Source organism: Propithecus coquereli, unplaced genomic scaffold (assembly GCF_000956105.1).
Source record: "Propithecus coquereli isolate 6110/MARCELLA unplaced genomic scaffold, Pcoq_1.0 Scaffold111, whole genome shotgun sequence".
Lineage (NCBI taxonomy): Eukaryota > Metazoa > Chordata > Mammalia > Primates > Indriidae > Propithecus > Propithecus coquereli.
The window spans coordinates 2,480,839-2,501,497 of NW_012135081.1; the positions used below are offsets into that span (position 1 = coordinate 2,480,839).

The 20,659-nt window shown below is 49.0% G+C and overlaps 1 protein-coding gene across 1 annotated transcript in view; it reads right to left on the reverse strand.

Moving 5' to 3' along the window:
• GALNT6 (polypeptide N-acetylgalactosaminyltransferase 6) overlaps positions 1–19,746 on the reverse strand; it is a 32,237-nt gene extending 12,491 nt beyond the window's left edge. Inside the window, exons 1-5 of the mRNA XM_012654111.1 lie at positions 19,709–19,746; positions 13,833–13,911; positions 13,050–13,171; positions 8,753–9,347; positions 6,698–6,870 (exon numbers count right to left, since the gene is read on the reverse strand). Coding sequence (XP_012509565.1) covers positions 6,698–6,870; positions 8,753–9,243 — 664 coding nt within the window. The 5' untranslated portion in view covers positions 9,244–9,347; positions 13,050–13,171; positions 13,833–13,911; positions 19,709–19,746. The remainder of the gene's footprint in view (positions 1–6,697; positions 6,871–8,752; positions 9,348–13,049; positions 13,172–13,832; positions 13,912–19,708) is intronic.
• Positions 19,747–20,659: the final 913 nt, after the last annotated feature.

The window sequence follows — 20,659 nt, forward strand, 5'->3', positions numbered from 1 at the left end:
ACAAAATAACAACAACAACAAAAAAAAAAACCCAAAATGCACCAAGTGCCTACCATGGGCCAGGCACAGCGCTAGGGACCCAGGTAGAGTGGTGAGTCCAGCCAGCATGATCATTCATCTTAAGGAATGATCCCAGGGAGCAAGTTCAACCAGGGAACAGACAATTACTGGACAGGTGGTCAGTGAACCGTTGGAGGCAGCGTGGGGCTGGGGGTGGTGTGCAGGAGGGCTAACCATCCTGAATTTAAGGAGGGCTGGAGAAGCTTTTTGAAGGGCGGGTTATCTCTCCTGAAATCCTCACCTCCTTCTGGGGGTGAGGGGCTTACTTCACCACCCTGTTACTTAGTCTGAAATCCTCAGGGCATTAACAATAGCTCTCTTCTGAAGCAGTCCAACTTGAAACACACGGTGCTCCAAATCTTACCTATGGTTTAACTGCCGTTTTGGTTTATCTGTGCCACTGTTTTGTTCTGACTATGCAGAATGCAGTTGCCTATAGTTTCAGAGGTAGGGGACAGATGTGACAAACATGAGTATGTCCTTTCAATCAACTTAGGGGGTTGCGATTAATCTTGCACACACGTGTGCACACATGCTTGCTATACCCGAACACTTGAGCACCTACTGTGGGCCAGTCTAGGTGAGAAGGTTAACAACTCTGTGAAACGGGGGAGTAATTGTTCCCAGTGTTTACAGATGGGAAAACTAAGACCCAAGGTGATGAGCCCAGGGTCACAGAAAGTGCCAAGAGCAGCAGTGGATCCTACCCAGTCTGTGTCTGAGGACTCCTCACCTCCTCCCTCCAAGCAGCAAGGCCACTTGGCAAGGCCTTAATGTGCCTGGGTTTCAAGGTAGTCTCTGCTACCTCCCGCAGGCATCCAAGGCCTTGCCACTTCCCTATGTGTGAGACCCGAGTAAGAGGGAGAGAAAGGGACTTGTTCAAGCTATTCTTTGGTCACTGCCTGGGAGGGTGGAGCCGCAGGGGAAGGAAACTCTCTATAAATTGGAACTTCAACTCTTTTCCTTTTCTCTCCTTCAAGCCTACTGGATAGACAGGTGTTCCTGACATGGCGCGAATTTGTAAATGGATTCTTGGGGCAGTCATCTGAGGCGGGGGCTATATCTTACTCCAGGAATGAAGCCTCTTGTCTCTGGGTACCAGGACTGCATGAATCAAAATTAGCCTCACGTGGCAGCTTCAGCCTAGCACGTGATCAGCAAACACCTGCTAATGCACTGCCTGGGTGCCAGACGCTAGTCTGGGCAGGGAGGGGCTTGGTCTGGGTCCTGCCATCAAGAAGCTCTTACACTCAGAACCCAGTTACAGCCCCAAGTGCTGGCTCTGACAGGAAGGAGGAAGGAACCTCAACCTTCTCAGTGTGGCTGACGTTTGTCTTGAGAACTTGCTTGACGCTGCTCACGGGAAGTTCATGGTAGTGGAGATAACCCAGAGACAAAAAAATCACAGGAAGTGGGTTTTGTGGTAAAAGACTGTGAAGTTCTGAGCTGTGAACCTCAGGGGGACCTGAGCTCTACAAAGCCCTTCTCCCACGCCTTCCTTCCAATCTCAGGTGGCTAGGCAAGACCTGGCCATTGTGAGCCTGTGAGGCTCCCAGCGCCTGGCCTAGGCCTCCTAGGTGGAGGGAGGTGACTCCCCTAAGAAACACCCCTCCATTTGTCCCACCCTTTGACACCCCCCTGGACATATGACCCAGAGCTGGGTGTGGACACACAGGTGAGCCCATCCATACTCCCTTACGCCCTCAGATGACAGCCTCCTAATTTAGGTTCATCACCCCACCACCCCAACCCAGCATCATTCCTCATGACTAGAGTACGCGAGAACCCTGTGACCCCAACAGATGCCTCATTCAGTCCCATGATCTGAAATACCATCTATATGCAGATGGCTCCTAGGTCTTCCTTCCTTGCCTTGCCATCGTCACTTGGATGTCTAACAAAAGTGAAAACCGAACATATGTCTCAAACAGAGCTCTGAATTCACCCCCCAAATCTGCCCCCAAGTCTCTGCCATGTCAATATAGGGTGCCAGCTTCCCTCCAGCTGCTCTAACCTAGGAGTCATGCTAGATCCCTCCTTTTCTCACCTTCCACAATCAGTACATCCACAAGTGTTGCCAGTTCTCTCCTCCCATCCCCACTATCCCCCCAGCAATAATGTCTTCACTGCTCTCCTGGCCTCTATACTAACTCTCCCAGATCTATTCTTGACATGGCAGCCACAGTGAGAAGCAGAGTTCTCTTTTAAACTGTGAGTCAGGGGCCAGGCACAGTGGCTCCCATCTGTAACCCTAGCACTTCGGGAGGCTGAGACAGGAGGATCACTTGAGGCCAGGAGTTTAAGACCAGCCTGAGCAACATAACAAGACCCCATCTCTACAAAAAATTTTTAAAAATTGGCCAGGTGTGGCACTGCATGCCCATAGTCCCAGCTACTCAGGAGGCTGAGGTGGGAGGCTTGCTTGGGCCCAGGAGTTTGGAGTTGCAGTGAGCTATGATAATGCCACTGCACTTTAGCTCGGGTGACAGAGTGAGACCCTGTCTCAAAACCAAACAAACAAAAATCCCAAACAACTATAAATCAGATCGTGTTACTACAGTGGCTTAAAATTGCACTAAAAATAAATCTAAATATTAATAGTATGGTAGTTTCTTTAAAAAGATTAAAAGTAGAATTATCACATCATCCAGCAATTCCACTTCTGGGTATATACCCAACAGAATTAAAAGCAGAGGTTCAAACAGATATTTGCATACCCATGTTCATAACAGCATCAATCACAATTGCCAAAAGGCAGAAGCAACCCACTGTGTACCAATGAATGAATGGATGAACAAAATGTGGTATGTACACAGGATAGATTATTCAGCCTTAAAAAAGGAAATTCTGACAGATGCTACAACACGAATGAACCTTGAAGAAATTAAGTGCACTAAGCCAGACACAAAAGGACACATGCTATATGATTCCACTTATATGAGGTACCCAGAGCAGCGAAATTCATAGAGACCGAAGTAGAATGGAGGTTGCCAGGCACTGAGGGGAGGGAAACATGGGGAGTTAATGTTTAACAGGTACAGAGTTTCAGTTTGGGAAGATAAGAAAGTTCTGGAAATAGATAGAGGTGATGGTTGCACAACAATGTGCAATGTATTTAATGCCACTGAACTATGCACTTAAAAATGGTGACGATGGGATCTTTTATGTTATATGTATCTTACCGCATACATGCACAGGCACACATATGAAAAATCCAAACATTGCCCATGGTGTACAAAGGTCTCCAAGTCCAGTCCTGTTCATCTCCATAAACTCACTTGGTACCAGTGCTCTTCCTGCTTCCTTTCAGACACACCGCGCTTTCTGCCCTGCTAACCCGCCAAGCCTCAGGCCTTTGCGATGGCTGTTCCATCTGTGGGGAACATTCAGAGGAGCCTTTCTAATTACTCACTAGCCCATTAGCCATCAGTTTTTTCTTTTTTTGCTCTAATTCAGTTAAGCTGGTGGAGCGTGCCAGGCCAAGAGTGAACCCTCACTGCTGACCCAGCCACTCAGGAATGAGTTCTGTGTCCTGGTTCTGAAGTGGCAAAGAAAAAGCCTCACAGCCTAGCACTGGGTTTCCTTCCCTCCAGTATCAAATGCCCTTATACTCATGGTCACAGGGCTCCTGCTGGGTGCCTGGATAGGAGGAGAGCAGGGACATTGTATTTCAGCAGAGACACAGCCCTTGTGTGTGTGTGTAATGAGAGCCAGTTAATCTGATCAAACAGTCAAATGTGGAGGAAATTTTATCCCACTGTGGGCTGCAGAGATTTCTGACCATGGATCTGACGGTGTTTTTCCTTTTCCTGCTGAACTGAGCATTGCTTAAAGTATCTCTAGAGTCCGAAAGCCCCCAAGGCAGGGATGCTTATCCTAGGCTCCACGAGCTCCTTGGAATTACATGCAAAGATGTAGGTGTTGCATTTTGTGGGCAATAGTGCATTATTCTAGGAAGCTTTTAACAGATTATCAAAGGAGGCCAGGACCCAGAAAAAAAAAGAATGACTGGTTTAGGCTTTTCAGGCAGGTGCCTGAAAAGGCCTGGAATTGGCCTTAAGAGAGTCCAGGGCAACAGAGAGAGACAACCAGAGAGAACACGAACATGTGCCTGGTGGCCTGCTAGGCACAGGCACTTTGGAGGGGCTGCTGGGGTTCCTGCCAATTCCACCCTGCCAGGCACAGGTCACTCTGCCCTTTAGATGCTGCCTGGGCCAGCCTGGCATTATGGCACTTGTCTAGCTAGTCAGAGGAGTTGCCCAACTGGGCATTTGTACCTATGGACTCACAAAATTCCGGATGATTAGTTAAAACAGTTTACAACTCCTACCATGTGTGATTCAGGGGAAGGAGCTCCTGAAGGGTGGGTGGCACAGGGCTGGGGGGAGAAGGGTTATGAAGCGCCCAGTTTGAGAGGAAGGGCAGCTGACAGACTTGCTGCCATTCCACACCATCATTCCATTGCTACCAAGATTCCCCAGAGGCTGCTCCTAAGTCCCTTTCATATCTGCAAACTCTTCAACACTCCCCTTCCGGAAGCCTAATCTATACATCCCTCGTGCACTAGACCCTTTCATTGCATCCCTGAAACTTGCTTGCCTTTGCTTCGTAAGTGCTAAGTGTCTGTCCTCCCCAGGAAGGTGTGAGCTCCCTGAAGAAATGGGCTCGACAGTGCTCATGCTCAGCCCCTCCTTCCACTGTCACCCACAGTCCTAGTTCTCTTTTCAACATCACCCCAACCTACAGTGCAGGAGGGAGGCTGGGGAAGCAAGGAGAGGCAGCCGCTCTACTGGAGTGGCTCCAGCGCTTACACTGGGAAGTGTGGAGCCAGTTCCTGCTCTCACGGTGGCAGCTTGAGCACAGGTCAACCTGGGAGAGCCTCAGACACCATGTGCCACCTGCAAGGAGAGCTCAGCTCCTGGAGACTCCCAGTCTAAGGGTGCATCAGTCCCATAGCCCCTTTCCTGGTTCTAGCCCCGTCATCCTACTCTCAAGTAATTATAAGAACTTCTCTGGCCTCTGGGTCAGTGTCTCTTTTCGTGCCAATTACCGTCTTCCAAAGCTGCCATCCTTCTGAAACAAGGTCACGCTCCAGATGAAACACCTGCAATGACTCCTCATTTCTGTCTAGATAAATACTTTTATCATGGCATGAATGTCAATTCAACATCTTTTCAGTCTCATTTCCTGCCACAAACCTAAACTTCAGACATATCAGATCTGCCAAACACACATATTCATGGTTATGCTGTTCTCTGATTATGCTGTTCTCACTTGCAGGAATGCCTTTCGCCAACTCTTCTCTTCTAGACACTCATCCTTTAAGGCCCAGCTCCAAACTGGCCTCCACTGCAGACAAGCCCCAGCCATGCCAAGCAGAAATAACACCTCCTGCTATACATTCCCAAGTGCATTGTTCCCATGCAATGAATAAAATGAAACTAATGCTTACTAGTGCTCTTACTCAATGCTAACTACTCTGTGGCACAGGATGATCTCATTTATGACTTAGATCTCTCACCCACCATGTGAGCAAGCCAACTGTCCTCATTTTTAGAAGAGGAAACTGAGGTTCAGAGAGGCCAAGTGCTTGTCCAAGGTCACAGAGGTAGGAAGAATCAGAGCTGGGATTTGAATTCCTGGGTATTAGACTCTCCAGTCCACACCCTTTCACATCTCTTCAAGGTGTGGCCATGGCTCTGTGGTTGGTATTGTAAGTGGCCTTCTGACCTATGAGGGTTGTTAGCCTTTTTGGGGCAAGGTCTGTCTTATTTGTCATGGTAACCTCTTATGCCTAGGTCAGAGCCAGGCACAGAGTACTCGGTAGATGTTTGTGGAGTTGCTTTGAAGTGTGGAAGTTTGGTGAGCAACCTCACTTACCTATTAACAACTACAGCAAAAAAGCTGGAGGTGGAGCCTTCAAGAGCAGCAGAGGGGCCGGGTGCGGTGGCTCACGCCTATAATCCTAGCACTCTGGGAGGCTGAGGCGGGTGGATCGCTCAAGGTCAGGAGTTCGAGACCAGTCTGAGCAAGAGCAAGACCCCGTCTCTACTAAAAAATAGAAAGAAATGATCTGGACAACTAAAAAAATATATATAGAAAAAATTAGCCAGGCATGGTGGCGCATGCCTGTAGTCCCAGCTACTTGTGAGGCTGAGGCAGAAGGATTGCTTGAGCCCAGGACTTTGAGGTTGCTGTGAGCTAGGCTGACGCCACGGCACTCTAGCCCGGGCAACAGAGTAAGACTCTGTCTCAAAAAAAAAAAAAAAAAAAAAAAAAAAGAGCAGCAGAGGGATCTAGCAGGAAGGAAACAGAGGGGAAGGCCTGTCCCCACTCTCTGCCCTGGCTCTCCCAGCATTTCTGAGTTGGGGTTGGGCTTGGCAGCACTAAGGGAGTCTTGAAGGCTAAAGCAGCAAAGCTGTTGGAGCTCTTTGGGTGAAGTGTGAAGGAAGCCCATGCTCCAAGAATGTGGTCTACCTGTCCCCTACCTGTCTTCTTCCTGCTCCTGGCCCAGATGAGCTGTGATGCCAGGCAACAGGCTGTGAGGTGGTGCCTGGTCCCTTGAGAGGACCTGCTCTCTTTATCCGAGTGCCCATGGGAGACCCCAGCCCCCTGCTCAGGGCCCCTCTAGCCTCACCCTCAGTGCTGGCATCATCTACCAGGATGATCTCCTTCAGCAAGATGGCGGGGGTGGTGTGTAGGACACTGTACACTGTTCGCAGCAGCGTGGACCAGGCCTCGTTGTGGAACACAATGATGACGCTGGTGGTGGGCAGTGGGGGACAGCGCCGGAACTTCTGGTCCACACACCTGGAAGGATGAAAGTATGGACAAAGCTCTCCAGGCCCCTGGGAGTTCCAGAGGTGGGGAGGGCTCTGTCCAAGGATCCCTCAAACCATCCTCTGCTCCTTTGAGCCACCTGCCTACATTCTCTGCTGCAGTTGGGAGCAGCTGCTCCCTGTCCTTGTCTCCCCCTATATTTGCCACCCACTCTGAGGCTCTCCACAGGTTCTAGCCAAAGCACTCCAAAGTCCACCCCACCAGCTGTGATGCTGAGGCTCCCCCACTCCTTCTCTCATCTGCTCTCTGCTACCACGCTAGGAGTTCCCAGGGCTGACGCTCTCCCTCTGTAACATGTGTACTGCACAAAATGTAATCCAACCCAGAGCTCTCAGCGGGGAAGTAATAAAGGGCAACTTTGACATCTGAGAAAAGTGACTATGATTTCCACACTCAACGAGAGGAAAAGGCTCTTACCTTTACAATTTACAGTGTCTCTCTCACCCATTTCCTCATTAACTCCCTGTAATCTGACGCTACTATCACAAACAATTTCCTGTGACCTTTTTTTCTATTCTTATCCACTCCAAACATTCTGTGGCACTTGGCCATGCTGCCACCTTCTTGACACTCCATCTTGGGGTGGGGGTGGGAAAGTGTGAATCCTGGGTCTCAAGGAATCACGTGGCCTAACACCCTTTCTCAACCTCCTCTGCTGGTAGTGGATTTCTCAGGGACCCTCCAGAGAGCCTCCAACTTGTTGTACTGGCTGTCCTCATGCCCAACACCCTTCTCTGCTGAGAAGCTTCTGAGAACTCCAAGTGGCTTCTTGTCCCAGGGCTATAATACTTGGTCCAAGTCAGAGGAACCCAGGTTTACAGCTCTAAAGAATCATGAATTTGGGGATGAGGGCTGCCACATGAGAAAAGGCCAAAAAGGGTATAACTCTCGATTTGGAAAAGACAAAGGCTAAGTGGGGAAGACACAATTTTTTTTTTTTTTTGAGACAGAGTCTCACTCTCTTGCCTGGGCTAGAGTGCCATGGTGTCAGCCTAGCTCACAGCAACCTCAAACTCCTGGGCTCAAGCGATCCTCCTGCCTCAGCCTCACGGGTAGCTGGGACTACAGGCACACGCCACATTGCCCGGCTAATTTTTTCTATTTATAGTAGAGATGGGGTTTCACTCTTGCTCAGGCTGGTCTCAAATTCCTGAGCTCAAGCAATCCTCCCGCCTCGGCCTCCCAGAGTGCTAGGATTACAGGCGTGAGCCACCATGCCCAGCCAAGACACAAAATTTTTAACTTCAGGACAGCAGGAACACAGCCATGGCTGCATTAGAATGAGGGGCTGCTTCTCAAAGATCTATGTACTGGTCTTGTTGTCTAAGACTGGAAATATAAACCGCTTCAAATAAAGGTTGGAATCAATTCATGGCCTTATGGGCCTTTACTGGAGGAAACCAGATGTGAGGGTATCCCTGACTTTCAGGGCTACTGTCAGGAAATGTCCCCTCTCCCAACAGCTCAGCATTGGAGTCCCACAGCCTTAGCAGAGGGCAAGGCCACCAAAACCACAGCCTGGTATCAGTTCCTCCCAGTCACCCCTGTGCCAGGTCCTGGTGCCAGGCCGCATTCCTCCTTCTTTACCCTCCCACCTTCTTAATTGTGTTTCACTTTCACAGGTCTTCCTGGGCCTCTAGAAGGCTGGACTATCATATCATGCTCCTGAACCCCAACCCCTGGGATCAGTACAGTTGGTTTGGGAAAGAAGTGAGAGCTTAGAGGAAATTCTTGCCCATATTCTAAAATCTCCTTCAGCTCTTTTCCTGGCACTTGGCCTGTGGCCATGGTCATACCAGCCACTGCTTTGGCAAAGCCTTTACCTCCCCCCAGGACTCTGGGTGCTACTTACTCAGGGGGTCGGGTGTCTGGCCCCAGGGCCCTCTGCAGGGAGATTCGGTCACTGGCAAAGGCATTGAAGCAATGCTTCTTATAGCCCTCTTCCTTTTCCTGGGTCTCCAGGGGGGTCCACTTGCTCTTCTGAAATGCTTTCCCATCTGCCCCGGGTCCATTAGGGTCTTGTGGTGGCCGTTCCCAGAAAGGCTTCAGCTCAGCTGGGGTATAGAACCCGGGGAGGCAGGATTGGTTTGTGGAGACCAGAGTCTGCTGGGGTTCCGGAGCCCTGATTTGGAGCTTGGGCATTGAATCTCTAAGGTTGTTCACAGCCTCCAGCATGAGGTCCAGGACGTGATCCTTCTGGCTCACCAGGGACTTCAGCCACGGTTTCTCCGTGGCCTGCTCCCTGCTACTTACATCCCTCTGCAGGATGAAGAGGAAGAGCACAAAGGCACTGCCCACCATGGCCAGGTGCAGGGGCATGCGGCGTCTGCGGAGGAGCCTCATCCTCCAGGACCAATGGAGACCCCAGCCAGGTCAGCTCCAGAATCCTGGGCCTGACCCTAGAAATAGCCTGGTATGTTGTGGTGGCCACACGTTGGGGCCTCAGCCTGAGAAGGCAGGGATGAGAGAGAGAAATGAGCCAAGACAGGGTTAGGGAGGGAGTTGGGATTTGGGGTTCGAGTCTAGGCTCTGTTGCTAATGGTGACATCACCGTAACAGTCACAACTTTCCTGTGTCTAGATTTCCTTTATCCACAAAATGAAGAGTCTAGATTCAGTGTTTCTTTCCTGTCCCAAGATTCTGACATTTAGTAACCAAACACTGAAACACTATACAAAGATATTTAATTGTTATAATCACTTTGGGAAACAACTTGCCATTATCAAGCAAAATTTAAAATGAGCACACTCCATGAGGCAGCAATTCCACTTTTAGTTTTATATCTCTTTTAAACTCTGGTCCATGCAAACCAGGAGGCATACACAAGAATGTTCACAGCAGCACTGACTAAAACAGTAAAAACTGATAACAACCTACAAGTCCATCAGCAATAGAATGAACGAATAAAATGCGAAACATCCATACCATGGAGTTCTCTACAGCAATGACAAAGAGTGAACCATTTCTCCATGCAACTATGCAGATGTAATGTTGGGTGAAAAAAGCAAGTTGCAGAAAGACACAGACAGTATCATTCCACTTATAGAAAATTTAAAAACACACTAAAAGTAAATATCTTATTTATGAATACAAATATGTGATAAAGCTATAAAGAAAACTAAAGACTCAATATAATCAAAGTTTCTGAAGAAGAAGGAAAAGGTATAGGATTAGACACGGAGGACAGTGGACTTTGAGGTGCTTTTTCTTATATCGAATGGTGACTACTGGTATTGTTATTCTTTTTTTTTTTTTTTTTGAGACAGAGTCTCACTGTGTTGCCCGGGCTAGAGTGCTGTGGCGTCAGCCCAGCTCACAGCAATCTCAAAGTCCTGGGCTCAAGCAATCCTCCTGCCTCAGCCTCCCGAGTAGCTAGGACTACAGGCATGCGCCACCATGCCTGGCTAATTTTTTCTATATATTTTTAGTTGTCCAATTAATTTCTTTCTAATTTTAGTAGAGACGGGGTCTCGCTCTTGCTCAGGCTGGTCTCGAACTCCTGAGCTCAAACAATCCTCCCGCCTTGGCCTCCCAGAGAGCTAGGATTACAGGCGTGAGCCACCGCGCCCGGCCGGTATTGTTATTCTTAATATCCTACACACATTTTAGAAATATTCTTCTTTATCTACTCATATTTAATGAAAAAGAATTTAAAAGAAATCTAAGGTTCCATGACAACATCTTCCAGGCAGGACCAGGCATGGGCATTCGCCACCTTCCACCCCCAGGCACGTGGCCCCACATCCCAGAGGATGAATGCTTGCAGAACTTTCTGTGGAGAGCTCCGGAAGTATAAAGCTTACTGGGTAAGCAACTAGATGTTGGTGTCAAGAGACCTGGGCACACATCCCAGTTCTGCCTCTTCTAGTAATAGCACCTACCTCCTAGGGTTGTTATAAGGATTAAGTTCAAAAAAACAATTCACGGAAAAAGCTTAGCAGTCTCCCTATAGGGGTAAACTCTCAAAAGGTGTTAATTTTTATCATTAGCAAGTGTGTGGCCCTTGGGTGATTTACTTAATCCCTCTAAGCCTCTATATCTTCATCTATAAAATAGGAGTAACTAATACCTAACTCACAGGGTTGTGGTGAGGATTAAATCAGATAACGTATGTAAAATACTCAGCAGAGTACCTGTCAGACACTGAGCCCTCAATAAATGGTATCAATTATTTCTATTATTATAATAAATCCCTGCTCTGCTTCCCAGCAATTATCCTCAAGTACCTGGTCCTTGGCCAAAGCCACGTTCATCACCCCTTGCATGTTTTGCTTAAAAGTAACTTTAGTTGAACTACTTAATGGTGTTATTTAAACCCACAAGTTCCCACCTGTGGAGAACACTGGTGTCTGAGATCCGGGGAATACGCGGCTGGGATGATCTCAGTGGGGAGTGGGGTTCACTCTGGACTGGGGGAGGTAGGTGGTTTCTTTCATAACATCAGATTAAGCAGCAGCATCAAAAATCGAACAAAAGAAATATCTTTGAGCATCTATTTTGTATTAAGTATTGTCTAGGAGGTAGAAGAGAAGATTTGTTTATTGCACCAATATTTGTTGAATACCTGCTACCCGCCAGGTTCTTTGCAAGGTGTGAAGGATGCAGAGAGGAGCAAGCCTAGCCGTCAAGGATCATAGAGTCAGTGGAGGGAGTAGGAGTTTTAAACAGAGATTACCGGCCAGGCGCGGTGGCTCACGCCTGTAATCCTAGCACTCTTGGAGGCCGAGGCGGGCGGATTGTTTGAGCTCAGGAGTTCTAGACCAGCCTGAGCAAGAGCGAGACCCATCTCTACTAAAAATAGAAAGAAATTAATCGGACAACTAAAAATATATAGAACCGGGCATGGTGGCACATGCCTGTAGTCCCAGCTACTCAGGAGGCTGCGGCAGTAGGATTGCTTGAGCCCAGGAGTTTGAGGTTGCTGTGAGCTAGGCTGACGCCACGGCACTCTAGCCCGGGCAACACAGTGAGACTCTGTTTCAGAAAAAAAAAAAACAAAACAAAACAGAGATTACCCACTGAGAAAGCAGCATGAGACGGGTGCCCTCGAGTGCTGCAGGGGAGGGGGTACAGGAAACTCAGCAAATGGGGAGGTCTGTGAAGAAGTTCTGCAGGGGGAGAAACTTAGGCCAACTTGGGTGGAGCACTAACCCATGAGTAGGAGTCAGCCAGGCAAGGTGAGTGCATTTCAGGCAGAGGGAATAGCATATGCAAAGGCTGAGGAGGAGAGACAGCACAGCCAATCAGAGAACTGCAAGTAGTTTGGTATGATGGCAGCATGAAGTCTGATGAGTAGAAGATGGGCCTGCAGAGGCGGCTGAAGCCAAGTCACGAGGGCCTTGTTCATCATGCTGAAGAGTTGGCCCTTGACCTGAGGCATGGGGAGCAATAAAGGATTAGCTAGGAACCCAGCATCACAGGAAGAGCAATGATAGCTGGCAGAGGTTGTCTAGGAAAGGGACCCACTTGGCAGCTAGATGGTCAGTTAAGAGAGGCTTAGGGATTTGACCCAAGGTAGTAGCAGTGTGGATGGAAGACAGAGGACATGGTGCTAGGGAAACTCCCTTAGGTGAAGAGGTGGGACAGTTTACCCCATCTGGAACACAGAGGGACACAAAGGGGTATAAGGCTCAATTCCTTTCCCCAAGGTATTTTAAAATCTTGTTGGAGAACAAGAACTAGTAGCGCTGGGTAAAGGTAGTACTTGTCCAGGGAGGAGACACTGAATACTCTTTTGTACTTTGAACCCTATGTTATCATTCAAAAATTGAAACAATAAAAGCACATACAGTAATTGCCAAGCTAGGAAGGGTAGAGTTCCTAGTAGGCTTGAAGTAGGCTTCAAGGAGGAAATCGGGCTTCAGTATAGAGGCAGTTTCCTGTCCCAGGGGTGGAACTATGCTGGGGCCAGCACAGGGGGTTGGGGGTTTGCTTGAGCTAGACACCCCATCAATTCTGGAACTGAATTCCAGACAGAGGGCCTGCAGAGCCGGGGAGCGTTTGCCTGTGACAGTGTTGAGCCATCTCTCAGTCTGCATCTTCCCTGCTGCTTTCTGTTACCTCCCCACTCCAGCAAGAAAGAGAGCACAGTTAGAAACAAAGGCGTGGCAACACTGTAGTTACTAGCTGTTGCTGTGCTCAAGACTCACCTTCTTCAGGAAGGCCTCCTAGACTGATTCACTCAGAATCACAAGGTCACTTCAACTCCCTCATCCTGGCACTGTCCTGCAGTCCCAAGCAGTGGAGTTTGTCTTTGTTTCTTTTATTTCCCCTGGAGAAAGAGACCTCAGGTTAAATTGAGCTCTTCCCAGGCATCTGCTCTCTCAATCCAACCTGGCTGTCTGCTTTCTCTGTGAAACCTGTAGTTCCTCAAGGTGCTAACCACATCCTGAAACGAAAGCAGACACCTATGATTAGCCTTGGTGGTAAGGGACTCCCTCTCTAGTTTGTTTGCTCAGCATGCAGGCAACAGGAACAAGTCCCTCAGAAGAGATACATAATCCAATGGAAGCCACAGGACTTTGGGATTAAAGATTCCTGCTCCCTGTGTAGGAGATGATTCCCAGAAGTGTGGTTAGCAAGGTCCAGGAGGTCACCCCTCCACCAGCCTTGGAGAAAGAACAGCCCCTGTTATGGGACTTTGTCAAGTATGGGGCTTCACAGGGTTCCGCCTCCGGTGTCCTGCGGCTCTTCCTCACCTGTGCACTCCTGCAGCCTGGCCTCCCGGTCCTCATCGACTCACTCCCCTCCCCCTGCTGCTGAGCATTTGTTCCGGTCTTTTTTCTCCAGTCACCCTTGGACTTGCAACTCACCAGACTGTCTTAGTTTCCATACTGAGATGATGCCAGAAATCCTCTTCTTCCTAGGAAGCCTTCCTAGAGTGAACAAATGAGACTCACTTCCTGGCCCCATTGGCCAGAACACAGACTTACCTGCTCTCACTGGTGTAAGGAACTGAGGCTTCACCTAGCCCGGTGTCTGTCAAACCGCTGAATACAACTCATTATAGCACTGTAAAGTAAGGTTAGAGTGTTGTAAATCAGCATGAAAAAAATTATTTGAAAGACAACCAGAACAGAATGAAAAAGAAAATATCAAAGTGAGTCACATGTAATATGGGTAAATATGGTTTTGTTAAATTTTTATTTCAGTTACTATTTATATAGAGAGTATATCAAAAGTCTTAGCGCAGTTTTAAGGTTTAGTAACTTCAGAAGCATAAATGCTATAGACTTAATAAAAAACACTGATGGAAAATATTATCTACGATTCTTTTACCTTTATTCAGTTGTATGAATTTTAAATAATAAATTTTAAATTTCAATTTTGTATCAGGGCAATGTTTATCATCTTCAGTAGACTGAAACAAACATTAAAATAAAAATTTGTTATTTAAAATTCATGCAACTAAATAAGGTAGAAGAAGTTTAAATGACTAAATTTTCAAAGGATGGTTTTTTTGTTATTAAATAGTTTGTAGAATTTACACTTCTAATATGATTAAAGTATAAAGCTTCCCTAAGATTTCTGGGATTTCCTGTCACACATATGTGGGTACTAGATCTTTTGTAAAATGTCTTTCTTACTTTGGTCTAGTCATAGAAGTTTGATGCAGTCCTATCCCTCCATTTTATACCCTAGCCTCTTCCAAGAAGCATTCTCAGATCTCCTAGCAGAATTAATCTCTCCCGGCCTTGCCCCCTGAACACCCTGTTTTTACTTATACTCCAGCCTCATCACAGCCTGCCTTGTGTCTCCTTCATGTGTTTGCAAACTCTTGGACCAAGAAGGCCATGTTGTTTCCAGCTATTTATGACTTGCAAAGTCTAGCGCAAGTTTTATATGTACCAGGTGTTCCATAAACTCTTGTTAAATGAAATGAGGCCAGAGCGGTAAGCCCTAGCTTAAGCACTGGTTTCACTAAATGATGTTCTGAATGCACTTGCTACAAGTACTTGAGTTATAGGATGTTCTGCCATTGCATGGTAGCTTGTATTTTGACTAGGTCTGTCTGTTAGTCCAGTGCCCTCATTTTATGGGTGAGGCCAGAGTGGTTAGGGGACTTCTCTAGTGACACACAGCTAGTGGCTCCCAGGAACCGACCCTGGTCTCCCAGCTCCCAGGCTGCTGCTCTGTTCATCCACCTTGGAGGGCACATGGGGATTCTGGGGACTGAGCATAGCCTCCCTGAGCCTGGGGCAGGGCTGTTTTCCTGGGCCTCCCCCACTCTACTCTTAGACCCCCTCCCTGACGTTTGCTCTCCTCCCACTCAGGGATACAAATGCTTTAAAGTTGCCAAAACTGCAAGACCCAGGCAAAATCTTGGCTTTTGTGAAAGCCAGGGTCAGCCACTCAGATCACACCCTTGCTGGCCAGGTGGCCTTTTTGTAACAAAGTTTCTTTCTGCTTATCAACTAAGCTGCTCACCTCCTGTAGACGTGGCAGCAGGAAGTCGTGGAGCAGTCACTGACATTTCCACAGGGATGTTTGCTCAAGTTACTCAGACTTGGCTCAATTACAAGCTTCTTTGAGAGTGATGACTGTCATCACTCTCAACCAAGGGCATGGGTGTGTGTAGCTACACATCATTTGGGGAGGGGACAGGTCAAATTCAAGCTACTGGTGGGGGAAAGTCCTGGGAAGTTGTTTGGCCAAATGATCATCCTTTCTTCCTTGCAAGCACTTTCTCTCCATCAAACACAGCACTCATTTCGAGTCTTCTGTACTCACACTGTGAAGAGAGGAGCAAATTATCTCCTCTAGAGCCCCCCTCCCACCTCTGATCCTTTTGATTACAGAATGCTGGGAGGTTTTCACTTTTTCCCATACTTATACCTTCAAGATACTTCAGCTTTTCCCCAAGATTCAAGATGCAGTACTGTGGCTTATTTTCTCAGAAAGATGCACCGACCGGTATTTCTGTAGTTAGTTTATAAGTTACCTCCCCCAGCATACCTAGGTTCATTTTACATTTGCATACATTTTAAGCTTAAGTTATACAAACACGGATTTTCAGTAGAAAAATCCAACCCAACCTTGCTCACCACTGTATACTTAGAATAATGCTGGCATATGGTAGGCGCTTAGTAAATGTTTATTGACTTATTCCAAGTAAAAGTCACCAAAAATCAAAATAATATGCCACCAAGCAGGAAGTTCAACAGCTCACAGGTTTTGTACTGGAAGATTTCTAGGTGCTGCCAGGTGGGGCAGGGGTATGCAACTGTTCATCCCTAGGAATCCAGGATGGAGGGTCCCAGGGGGGACGAGATGGGATTCTCTAATCACTGAGGAACCCCAGTGACAATTAGGCTGGGCTTGAAACAAGGCAAACAAAGGAATTTGAATTGTGTCTTACCATCTGTTGGTTAGGGGGAGGGGAAGGGAAGGGATGAGAAGGGGTATAGCAGGAGGGCTATTCCTGAAGGCTTGGGCTAGTCTCCAGATTGGGAAGCAGGGTTATTGAAGATTCTAGAAACTGAGTTTTTTTCTTCTCTCCTCCCCACAGTCTGCTCTTGGCTGTAGAACTGGATACTCAACATATTTCACCCTGAACTCAGGGTCTGTGCCCAGCCCCCTTCCCAATTTCTCCACTGCTGCCGGTAGCATGGAAATCCTTCAAACAACCCTGTCCCTGCCCCACTCCCAGGCAGGTAGTTTTTAATCCCTTCTCAATGTCAGGTTCACCCCACGCCCACTCCCACTCCCAAGTCTTGCTGATTCATTCTCAGCCTCCTGGATCCTCCCCTTCCTCTCCACTCTCACAACCGTCCTTTGAAACTGTGCCTTTATCGGCCAGCATCTGGAGGATCAGCAGTAGCTGCCTGCCAGCCTGCTTCGCCTCAGGCCTCTCTCTCCCTTTCACAATCCCAACAGCCATGAGCATATTCTTTTACTGCCACTGGATTGTGGCAGAAACTCCGAGGGCCTGGACAGTCTGTTTCCTGTTTGCTACTCATCCTCGAGCCTAACCAGATTCTTGGCACCGGCTCTTTTCCTCCTCAAAGTCTTTCCTTCTTATTCTTGCTAAGCAAGCAATTTATTTTCTTTCGAATTCTTACTAGAAACCCCCTTCTTCCAAGAAGCCTTACTAGACTAAGGATCATCTCACCACCCTGTTTCCAGGTGTATTTGTTCCCAAATGTCACTCACTTTCCCCAGGTGAGACTTCCCCACTAGATTTTATGAAGGAGGGAGAACCAACAGGGCCAGACACTAGGCCACCTACATCCTGTTTTCCTTCTCTTCCCAATCTTTAAATCCCGGTCCCCACACTTCTGCCTCCAGAATGCTTTTCCTGAGCAATCCAGGTGGCTTTCCAATCCCTGTAGCATCCCTCTGCCCTGAGGTATATGGTTATGCCATCTTGCTGCCCGGGTTGTGTGTCCTTTGTTCTCTCTAATCTGTAGAGCTGAAGGTGAGGGTTGAGTTTCTTCCTTCAAACCTCTACCGAGGGCTCAGGACCAGCTTGCACAGGGTACAAGCGAATAACCTGACCCCATAGGGCTCTCAGGTCCCATAAAACAGTCCTTTTTCTTCCTGGACTGAACCCATCCTTGCTTACCACGCAAGCCTTTTGCACAGCACAATTACAGCATTGAGCTCGGCACAGAGACAGGCACTGCCCTGCACTTGACCTCTTGCTTATTCAAATTCTCACTCTCATCCCTAACAAATGAGAATGGACATTTTGGGCTTTCCCAGAGAGGGGCAGAGGACTATATGAAGAGCTGACTCCACCCAAGCTGTGCATGGCCATTCACTGGGTCTCTCTGGCATAAGACGTACCCACCGTGGTCCTCAGTTTCATTTCCAGAGTTGGAGATGTTGGACCATGTCCATGGGAGCCAGAGGATGTTTAGGACAATATCATCATTTTTAATATCAAATCAAGTTACAGTTATCTGCTCTGTTTTACACAAAAGAAAACCAAAGCACAGAGAGATTAAGTAACTTGACCAAGATCACACAGCTAGAAAGGAGCAGATGCAGAATTTTGCACTCAGGCCCATGTGTCTCCAAAGCCCACTCTCTTAACCATGACACCATACTGTCTTGCATTTGGCTGGTGCTTGGAGCTTTGCCAAAACACTTTCATATATACCTTCTCATTTGCTCCCCACCCAGGGAGGGTTTGGCCAAGGTTACACAGCTAAATTAGTGATAGAGCTGAGTCAGCTGCCTGTCTGCCTGCATTGAGAAGCCCTTGGCCCTAGGGTTAGCTGCCCTCCTAGTCTTGACTTCTGTTCTAGGCAATGGCTGCATGGACTAAGTCCATGCTTACATTTCCTGCCCAGATTTCTTTCAGCTGAACTTGGGCTAAGACATTTCTGATCTCAGAGGGCACCTGACACACATCAGGGCCTCCCCTTTTAGGGCCTTAGCTCTTCCATGCTGCTGTGGGTGGGAGTTAGCTGTCCTGCAAGCCACAGGCAGGATTTCTGTGGTGAGGTCATTTTGAGCAGCCCTGTATCCTTCTCCAGACTTCCCTCTTCCCTTTGACGGTCCTATCCTGCTTGCTGCCCTGGTGCCCTGGAAGAAGTTTTCTCTTGGTACCTCTGAGTTCCTAAAGTGCATGGCATTGCTAAAGAACAGGCGTTCGGGAAATGCTGGCAATGATACTGGCTGGCTTCTGTTGGATAATTTGAACGCAATTATGTTTCAAATCCTTTACCTGTCCTGGTTCTAGTTATCACATGAATTTGCCTGTCTCATCCTTCTTACCCTTCTTCTGATGGGTAGGGATACAGCTCATCTGTCTGGAGAGGAGAATAGGGCCAGCATAGTGCACACACCTCTGGTAAAATGAGCATAAGCCCTCAAGGCTCTTTGGTGTGTCCAAAATTATTAACCTCACCCAGTGTCTGTAAACTGCATTTGGGGCCTGGGGGTGTGCTGAGAAGCACAGCATCAACACCCTCTCTGGGACTGCTGTGATGGGTTATTGCTAATACAGAGGGTCTCTTCCAAGCTTTGCTGGCAAACTGACCACCAGCAGCCCTACACATGCAGGAGAGCCCCCTCCTATCCTCTGCAGAGCTTTGGGTCTAGGAGGACTGGCCCTTGGGGCAAGTAACAAGTTGTTTCTCTTTTCTGTCAGCCTAGGGCTCGGAACAAGTGAAGGGAAATCGGGAAGTTGGTGACAGTCACAGTCATGAACACTCAGCAGACTCCCTCCCTCACAATGCCATGCAGATCCTTCCCCACCCCCAAAGCCCCAAGCCTCCGCAGGGAGGTTAACCAAGCAGGGTTCAGACCAACCCCCACCAGCGAGCCTTCCCCTCGTTCGCCCCTTCTGCTCAGGCGCAACGTGGCACCGGCACCGGCTGGAGGGAACCTCTCTGAAAGATTTTCTGTACCAGAGCACATGCCGTGGCCCAATCTGGGGAGACCGGACACAGAAGGAATGCGGAGACATGAGTGGGTGAGGGGAAGAGGGTGTAGAGCCCTGCAGGGAGGGCTATGGCTTGTCCCCATCCTACTCCTGCAAGTTCCAGAGGTCTGGGCTCCCCATTCATCTCTTAGTTTCATAGGCTAAAAGCGGGGGGGGGGGGTCCCACCGAGGGAGGAGCCAGAGGCCACCGTTATAAGCAAAGAGCGAAGGCAGGAGGGACCAGTCTGGCCCAGCCCCTTCATTTTACAGAGGCGGGGGGTGAGGAGGAAGAGGAGGAGGAGAAAGCTGGCGGTTGGGGTGGTGGGGAGCGAGGACTTGGCAGAAGCGAGCTCAACTGGAGGCCAGTCCCGAGAAGCCAAGGAACTTTGGGTGCCAGGGCCGGGGAGAGGGTCGCGGGTTCTTTCTGCCGCTTACCTGTCGCGCCGAGGCAGAGCCGCCGCCGAGCGGCTCGCAGTTTCCAGACGGGACGGCCGGGAGGGTGGGGCCGGGGCGGGCCCTCCTCGGCCGCCCGGGCGCGCCCGCCCCGCCCCTCCCCTCGCGGGGCCAGGTGCAGCCCGGCTCCCGCCGCGCCCGCTGGCGCTGCCGCGGCTTGTGCTGATCTCGGCCCACCCCGGGGTGCAGTCTCCGCGGCCAGGCTCTCAGCGCCGAAAAAGATAGGCGTGTCCTAGCCACCCCAAAGGCTACTGGCACCAGCTGAGCCGCGGGCTGCGCGGGCATGGAACCGCAGCGTACTGCGCGCCGGCGGGAGCGCTCAGAGCCCGGAGGCCTCAGCGCCGGAGGGGAAAAAAGCGGCCGGGCAGTGAGGAGCCCGGCCTCGGTCCCAGGTTTGCTTCTCATTTGCTGGACAGTCTTGGGCAAATGACTCCTCCCCTCCATCCAACAAGAGCTAGTATTAACCGTGTGCCACTAACGTCGCTAGGGGCTCCAAGTGCCAGGTGGCAGGTAAACCCCAGCCCCAGCAGATGCCTACGATTATTATCCCGAATATACAAGAGGGGCGGCTGATCACACAGCTAGAGAGTGTTTCTCAGAGTGTGGTTCCCTGACCAGCAGCCTCATCATCATCTGAGAACATGTTAGAAATGTAGATACTTGGGCTCCATCGTAGACCTAAATGATCCGAAACTCTGGGGATGGGGTCAAGCAATTTGTGTTTTAAAAGACCTCCAGGTGATCCTGGCGCACACTGGACTTTGGGAACCATTGCACAAGTAGTGGCAGGGCTGGGATTAGAATTCAGGTAAATCCAGTTCCCAGGCCCATGTTCCGAATCTTATGGCCAGGGCCTTGCTGCTCGTGGGTCCTCACCAGCTCTGTAGTTCTGTGATGCAATCTTTCCGGTCCTTATTTTAGTAATAGAGAAGT